At 39.9% G+C, this 8,766-nt stretch overlaps 1 protein-coding gene across 1 annotated transcript; it reads left to right on the top strand.

Annotated features, from left to right (window-relative positions):
- The first annotated feature begins 375 nt into the window (after nt 1-375).
- Nucleotides 376-8,727, top strand: egr3 (early growth response 3). Its single transcript, XM_061728914.1, is given in 3 exon segments — nt 376-842; nt 3,244-4,299; nt 4,302-8,727. Coding segments are annotated over 3 exon segments (1,257 nt in total). The 5' UTR covers nt 376-688; the 3' UTR covers nt 4,349-8,727.
- The last annotated feature ends 39 nt before the right edge of the window (nt 8,728-8,766 follow it).

The following is an 8,766-nucleotide window of genomic DNA, read 5'->3' as shown; positions in this document are numbered from 1 at the left end:
GTCGTGCGCGCACACAGCTCGCCGCCTGATAGTGTATTGCAGATATCACAAGGACTGACAACAGAGCTCTAATAAAGATAAAACCCTGCTAAAATCCCTGTTTTGATTTTCACAAGGACGGGAACAGAAGACAACCGCCTGCTCATCCCGAAAGGAGGACGCAGCTGCGGTGGCATCTCTCGGTTCGGTTAACTTTTTACAGCTATCTCTCCGTCGGAGCCTTTTGCCTCCACTGTAGTTTCCACCGACTGACGCGCGGAGAGCCTGGCGCTGGGCGCCCATGTCCATATATGGGCATCTACGTCACACGAATGTTCCATCCCCCTATTTAATACAAGCAGACTGGAGTCCCCTATCCAGCTCCAATAGAGCAAGTAGAGCCGCTCTTGTTCAAGCAACACCACCACCTCCTCCTTCATTGACTCACAGACTTCAAATTCTCCCACAAGCAGCCCGTCAGCTTCCACAGCGATCAGATTAATAACAACAATAGCAGGCTGCGAGCACACTGCATGGGGAGATAAGCGACTCGTCCTCCGCGGGATACTTGGATAGCTCCAGCAACAGGATCCATCCCTGCTCCTCTCTCCTTGTTTTCACGCCCGAGCAACACCTGTGATTTGCCCGGCGTTTGGATACCTGCGCGTTTTGTTGTGCTTTTATAAATGTCGGACTGAATACAACTGCTATGACAGGGAAACTAGCGGACAAGATCCCTCTTACCATGAGCAGTTTAATAAACACCATCCCTGACAGTCTCTACCCAGAAGAGGACATCCCGACGTCTATGAATATTTTCACCAATACGGAATCTATTAATCATTATTCCCAGATGAACACAGGTAAGAAGTTTGTTTGACTTTTGTGTGTGTAAGCGTGCTCCTGTGAGAAGAGTTTGCTGTGATGTGCGAGGACGCGGCAACAGTTGTCTCCGCGCTCCAAGCACCTGTTTGCGCTCCGGCTGTTGCGCATGAAGGCAGATTCATAAAGCCTGTATTTTCGGTTTCAGGTGTAACACCACCTTGTATAAATCAAAGTATCTTAAATTAAAATAGTCAGGGTGATTACTTTCCCCTTTTTTTTATATAGTATCCTGATTCATTTCTGCGTTGCCGAGGTGTCAGCCTTTCAAGCGCGACGTGCAAAATTCAACCCACTCAGTCCACAACTTACACAATGACTGAGATGTTACGTCTAATAAGCTTTCACAAACGTGTGGAGATTTTAATTTACCAAATCTGTTTGAGGAAATGTACAGGTGTGAGTGTTTGTGAAAAGACTGTTTCACGCAGCAGTCCATTTGAAACGCATCCGGCTCCTGAATGAAATCAGGATGACACTTATGGGGCCAAACTACAATGTGTCATATTTTGTACCCACTCGCAAAGGCGGGTCAGCTCAACAATGACTGTCATTCACGACTATATGTGCGCGTGCGACTGGATTTTTGTGGGCGTGTGTGGCTGCTTTCTCATTCGTGAAACACGTTTGAACGCCAGGCCGGTGAACCCCGCTCATATATTCAAGAAATTGCGAGGCCGAAGACACTGATTCATATATATTATATATATATATTGTTCTGCTGTTGAGCACCGAAACATGACCGACTGGTCCAATTCAAAGTCACACACTGGCACTTAAACAGTCCTTCACTGTGCAACTTCACCTGTTAAGGTGATAGGTCAACGCAGGGCGGAATATAACAATACATATTAAATAAAAATCTCACCGAATTTGACTTATGCGGAAATCATTTTGATCTTGAGTTCTATTGCTTATGCGTTTTTTAAAAAGGAGACAAAAAGCTTGGTTTGAATTTACCACGAAATTGCTTCCCTTTATTTATCCCAGAAGTGTATATTTAATTTATCCACGCACTAGGTGTTACAGATAATAAACTTTTTGAGGATGTCTATGCGCCTGCAAAGGCATGGCACGCATGAACATTTTAGTCTCTTTTTTCCCTCCAATTACAATAATAAAATGATTTCATGTTTCATTTCGGATTTAATTTCAGACCTTAAATGGAAAAAAGGCTAATACATGACGATGATTTTTATTTTATTCATTTATTGGCAAGTAGCAATTTGGATATTTTTTTTAAATCACACATTTGCTGTGTTTAACAGATGGAAAAGGAGTGTCTGCACTTACAAGGGAAAAAAGCCTTTTTTAAATTAAAATATTACTAAAAATTGAAAAGACTAAAGATCTTATGTTTGTTTCATTAATATTGTGGGGATTTATCTTTTAATGTCATGTCCAAAAATAAAAAGGTCACAAGGTTTCATGTGAATCATGTGTCAAATGATATGATATTGAGCCATACACACTTGTCGCTGCCTCATTACAACACGATACTGTATGTGTTGAGCCAAAATCCAGCAGTTTGTCACCGCTGGGAGTGAATACAATCACCCCTGAAAATGATTTCTTTAAAATGGAGAAAAAACAATGTCTGCTTTATCTCCTAATTAGGAAAGAATTATTTTTCAAATTTGACATTGTCTCACATTTACCCATCAGAGCATGACATTACAACACATTTCCATTAATACATTGGAATTATGATTGCTTTTTTGGCATCTTTGGAGTAAGTGAAATATTTGTAGGAGTGTGCGTGTGAAATATACAATTGAGATGTGCAAATTAAATAATATTGAAACAGGCAAGGAAGCACTTGAATTTCCTTCCAGATGTTCTTTGTTGCAAATGTGTCTTAAATTCTTGAGCGTGATAGATATGGCGTCTGCCTTATAATCCTCCCTGCTGTTAAGACATCAAATCTCTCCATTCAGTTTGGCTGTCCTCCTGAGGGACACAATGACTGGATCAAAGGGGGTGTTTAGGTCTTGATTTATGAGAGCTTGTGGGATCTGCTAGAGAGAGAGAGACACCACTCTCTCAGATGCAGCACTCAGTCACTTAACTTGCAGGTCTGCCAGCGCTCACGTTTCTTCATGAACTGTATGGGACTTTTTTTAAATTTAATTCTTCTTCTTTTGTCATTTAATAGAGAAATATACAGATATGTTGGATTTTAGACAAATTTAGGACTGCCACTTAAATACATTTGGCATTTTTAAGTACATTTTCTTGACTTTTCTTTCCACAACTTTTTCTTTATTGTCACTTTCACAGGTTTTTCTTCTCAAGTGATGTGATTTACATTTATGTGTGAGCAATTAGGTGAACAATTAATTTATGTTCCTATGTTTTTGTTATGTTTCTTTTCCCATCTAGATAATATCATGGATCTGGGCATGGGAAGCGAGAAGGGGACTTCAGAGATTCAGTATGGATCCAGCTTCCAGTCCAACCGCAGCGGGCAGACCGTCACCTATCTGGGAAAGTTTGCCTTTGACACTCCTCCGTCAGGTGGCATTGGGGGCTCCGGCTGGTGCCCTGATAATAACATCATCAGTCTTGTCAGTGCAGGGATCCTAGGTGTCTCTCCATCGCCCGGCACAGTAACTACACAGACGTCGTCGTCTGCACCCAACATGGGCGGACAGACGTCAGACATGGAGCAGGTATACGGTCCTCCGCTGCCTGCCTATTCCACCTGCGGTGACCTGTACCAAGATCAGGTCTCCTTCCATCACAGCCCCGCCACCAGCACAGCTCTAGCCTACCCTGGCAATGACTATCACTCTACATCTAAAGCGCCAATGGACGGCAGCCTTTTCTCCATGATCCCTGACTACAACCTTTTTCATCATCAAGGGGATGTTGGCGTGATGGAGCATAAGCCCTTCCAGACCATGGACCCCATCAGAGTCAACCCTCCACCTATCACCCCTCTGGAAACCATCAGAGCATTCAAAGACAAGCAACAAATCCACCCAGGGTTCATCGGCGGGCAGCAGCACCCGCCTCAGCACCATCCCCCGCCTCAGACTCTCACCCTCAAGCCCATCCGACCTCGGAAGTACCCGAACCGTCCCAGCAAAACCCCGGTCCATGAGCGGCCACACGCCTGTCCAGCAGAGAACTGTGACAGGCGCTTCTCGCGCTCAGATGAACTCACGCGTCACCTTCGCATCCACACAGGTCACAAACCCTTCCAGTGCCGAATATGCATGCGCTCCTTCAGCCGGAGCGACCATCTGACCACGCACATTCGCACGCACACAGGTGAGAAACCCTTCTCCTGTGAGTTCTGTGGACGCAAGTTTGCCAGAAGTGACGAGCGAAAGAGACATGCAAAGGTTCACCTGAAACAGAAGGACAAGAAGCAAGCTGACAAGAGCAGCGGGGCAGCTGGGAGCCACAGCTCGCCGCCTAGCTCCTGTGGGGCGCCAACAGTGGGGACATCATGACCGTCACTGCGTGTATTTGGACTTGACCCTTGCCACACACCATAAAGGGACTTAAGAAAAAGGGATCACATCCACTATCAGATAAATAGGTGACTCTTTTCTTCTCTTTTACACCCCTGCTCCTTTCAGTTCCTTCTATTTTGAGATGGATGCCTTTAGTTTAGAGAGAGGAAAGGCTGCTTTCCTTTACAACAAGCAATTCAGAGCCTCAGCTACTGTAACAGTGTCAACACAAAGAAAGGAAGTTAAGCACATTCTGTCAAAAAGGCTACTTTTTTCATCTCTTGGCTTTGAGGTGGCCACACATATGTAAATTTTACAGTAATTTTCTTAATGGGAAAGAAGCCTGAGTCTATGACAGGGGTGGAAATAGGCAAAACGGAGCTCAGTTTAAGGGTCAGCTGTCTGAGATGTATGCATTGATTTTATTAAGTTGTTTAAAAGTGCAATTGGTTATATTTGTGTAACGTCATGAATACCTTAGTGGCACTTGACTGTCTTTTTTTGTTGTTTTTGTTGAGGTGTAGTGGGGTTTTATTTTCTTCTTCTTTTTCTATTTGAATGTTGTTTTCTCAAAAGAATGTGCCAAATGTATTGTGGTGATGCAGCCAACCTTGTTTTTATATTTGTGCCTGACATTTGCCAAACCCAACAGTGGTATCAGCTTAGCACGGAAAGACCAGATTCATTCACAGAATAGCAGATATGGTTCGGTTAAATCTAGATGACTGTCTGGATCACACAAAGTCAACTGAAATTTTGTCCAGTTACGTGTTCAAACATGCCTGCAGCAACTGATGCCTTTGCCAATTCCTATTTATTTGTAGTCACTGTGAGACACTGTGTGTTTTTGTTGACTTTTTATATGGATACTTTATGTCATGTTACCAGACATTATTTCAGCTTTTCTTTTCTTTTTTTGGTTGTTGTTTTTTTTTTTTAAAAAAAGCTCATAGATGCTGTTCACTTCTCTGTTTTCCTGAGCTCTGCAGTTATATAAAATACAGTCATGACTTATGCCACCAACCCGTAAATCCAATTTACTGAGAGCACATTCAGACAGACTGAACCACTTAATTAAAGCACACTGGGTTCCAAACCAGCAGTATATAAAAGCAAAGTTGAATTAGGATTAAAATGAATGAAGCCCATTGTCTGTGCTTCTCAATGTAAAAAAAAAGAGGAAAGACTACCTGGTTTAAAACACCAGAAGATAAGCATTATATTTTAAGAGAATAATAAAAATCTCCAAATCCATGTTTACATCTTTTCTAAAACAGAGAGACTGAGCTGTAAACTAACGCATTGGTGTTTTTGTACAGTATACAAATATGTATGCAGGTAGCTAAAGTAGAAATTTCTTTTTTGTACTCAAGTGCACCATTATTCAGTATTAAATTGTTAATTTATGTGCATTCCTTCAAGCACACTATGTAAATACAAATGTCTACATAAAGAAGATCTTTCAATTGACTGAACGCCTGTGTAAAATGTCTCTTAAAGCTTTTAGTTATATAGTTATAATACAAAACATTTGCTAAACAATATTACTAAACATTTTGGATTGCTCCAGTAGTGCCAAATATGGATTTATGTCTTTCACAGAAAAAAAGACAAGGCAAAATAATAATAATAACAATAATAACAATAATAGCAATGGCATAATCGGTACACTTCAGAGTGGAAAGGTTCAGTTTGCAAATGATCTAGCATGTTCTCTGTATAAATGGCAAGGTTTTTCTGATTTAAAAAAAAATCTCTTTAAAAAAAAAAAAGTGGTTATTTAAATTTCCACAACCTTCTGGTTGCAGGGATACTGTTGGTTCTCCCAGGGGCGGTTATGCAAATGATTTTCACTGACTTTTCATTTACTTATTTTTGGGCTGATGGAAGGAAATGCCAGGGTTGCAGGTGCCAGGGTCCCAAATAGATTGATTTCTTCCAATATTTCTTCCAATTTGAGCTAAGAGTATTGTCATGGTGTTAACAAATAGCAATGCAAAAGGACATTTGATTTAAGTTTGTTTTTTTGACTCAATGGGAATTTTGCAGAACAGACACTGTATGGTCGATTCATATATTTCAAATAACTCGTACTACTGTTCAGTAGTCAAAAAGGAAAAAAAAAAAGGAAAAAAGAATAAGTAACTAATAACAGTGATGCTGCAGTTTAACAAAAGCTGGTATAAAACACAGCTGTTCAACATAGTGGTGCTGGATTCATCAATCAAAAAAAAATATTTTTAATGTAACCTTGTTAAATGTGATAGGATATACTCCAATTATATCAAAATTCCTATAGTATTTCTCAAATACCACAGTTTAAAGAAAACCTGCCTCTTGCCATTTTGTTTGAGAGTATTTCTGATGACTGGCTTTGCTCTCCGACCATAGAGATTTTACTTAAACACTGATGAGAGCTGCAGAAAGAATATATGACCCATCAACAGACAGAGCTATCGGGCTGCAAGAGGATATGAACTAACTAACAGAGGCCAAAGGAAATTTTCTGACAAACTGTGCCCCAGAGAATACAGTGCATGCACAAATGAGGTTGAAAGGTTATACTTTCCCTTTCCTGTATCAAACAGTTTCTACTGTTGAGCTTCCTGGCAAGTATCCATTTACTTTCTAATTAATTTGGCCTCAGAGAGTCTTTTCTCAACTCATTTTAATGGTTGAACAGACCTCCCTGCATTTCTTCAAAAAGTTCAAGCAATCTGCAACATATCATATCGTAAATCAATGGGTTTGTATCATAAAAACACAGTTCCATTGCCTGGGGGGGCATTGATAAATAAACCGTATGCATTCCAATTTGATCAAATGCAACAAAAGTCTATGTAATTACTTGAAAATTAAAAATATACACATATTTTATTTGCTTCCTTGTCTATAATCCTAGACAATTAGCTCGGTAATAAGTCAAAGAAGTGGAGTTTAAGCTGAAATCTTAAACATCCTGACACAAAACCATCTGGAATCAGAAGAAAAAAAAACATATATACAGCACTTAAAGCGATATAAAAACCAAAATGTTTATCTTTAAGAGTTGGATAATTTGATGCTTGATTGTTTACTGTAAACTTTTAATAACTAATACTTTATTTGACCAAAATGTATGTTGTCCTGCAAAAGAAAACTGTGTTTGTGTTCCTTTCCAATGAAGAACCATACAAAGGAAGCTGGAGATGACGCCAAAATATTTCCACGTCCGAATGAAGCAATGTAATTACCGGTACAAGTTTGGAAAAATAATTTTTCATCAGTCTCACTGTGTCAATCACAATTGTGTTGTGATATTTTTGTAGATTTTGTAAATTCTTTATGACCCCCTTTATGTCCTTTATTTATTTCCTTAATGCAGTATGGCAGTTAAAGTACTACAAGCTGCCCCACTTCTTCAGAACACCTATCTATGTAACACCCTATGTGAATACCATAGATATATATATATACGTAAACAAACGATTAAACTCAGAAATAGGCCTCTCAATACTGTTGCTCCGAGAATTATTTATCATATGTGATTTATGTTCTGTTGGCCAAAAGCAGGACACTGAAAGTACTGCAAATGGGTTTTGCCTCATCCTCGTTCTTTGCTCCATGTTGGATGCAAGCCAACATCAGCAGCCATCTTTGTGCCAAACTGGGTTGCAGGGTTGGCTGATCACAAACAATACATGACGAAAGCTCAACAGGAGTGACAAATCATAAATGTGACCTCCGTCTGCTTGTAGCTGAAGGCAGCCTTGTGCTAATGTTTGTGTGTAACTGTTTGATTTAGTCTCCGTGAAATTGGCCTTGGGCAAGGCCATGGGCTTTGGCTCAATTATGGCAATTAATAAATGTGGATTTTTCTTAAAAAAATAAAAATTAAATGAAATAAAAAGGAGAAAAAAAAAATTAAATAATGGTGTAGATATTATAAGCAACTCGTGTCATCTTATGGACTACAGGGTGGCTTCAGGGATTTTGTGATCTTCAGCAGTGACACTGGTGTTCTGATGGAGTCAATACTCACTGTTTTCTGTTGTGTTGTGTTTCATTTCATTAAAAGTATATCCTCATGTTTGCATGTGCACGGAAATGTTCCAACGTGCTGCCCTCAGATGGGTGGTGCTCATTTCTTTATTATGCATGACAATAAAAAGTCACATTTGGGTGAAATGGGACAAACAACAATGCAAGACAGACAATTAGAAACACACATTGGGAAAACTGTTCTGTTGGCCTTTTTTTTTTCTTTGTTAAAGAAAACAAGGGAACTCGTTAAAATGTCGTGGATGTCTTTAGCCTATTTCATGTTTTTATTACCTTATAATAAGGTCCTTTTATGATGAGCTGAATATTGAAATGAATTTTACTATATCCTTGTGGTGGGGAGATGTGCTCCCCTGTTTACCTGGCACTTCCGTTTGTTGTAATGCAACTGTTTTGTTAT

The sequence above is a fragment of the Cololabis saira genome, chromosome 9, assembly GCF_033807715.1.
Source record: "Cololabis saira isolate AMF1-May2022 chromosome 9, fColSai1.1, whole genome shotgun sequence".
Classification (NCBI taxonomy): domain Eukaryota; kingdom Metazoa; phylum Chordata; class Actinopteri; order Beloniformes; family Belonidae; genus Cololabis; species Cololabis saira.
Note: the sequence above shows the minus strand (reverse complement) of the source record. Positions and strands in the feature narration are given on the sequence as shown.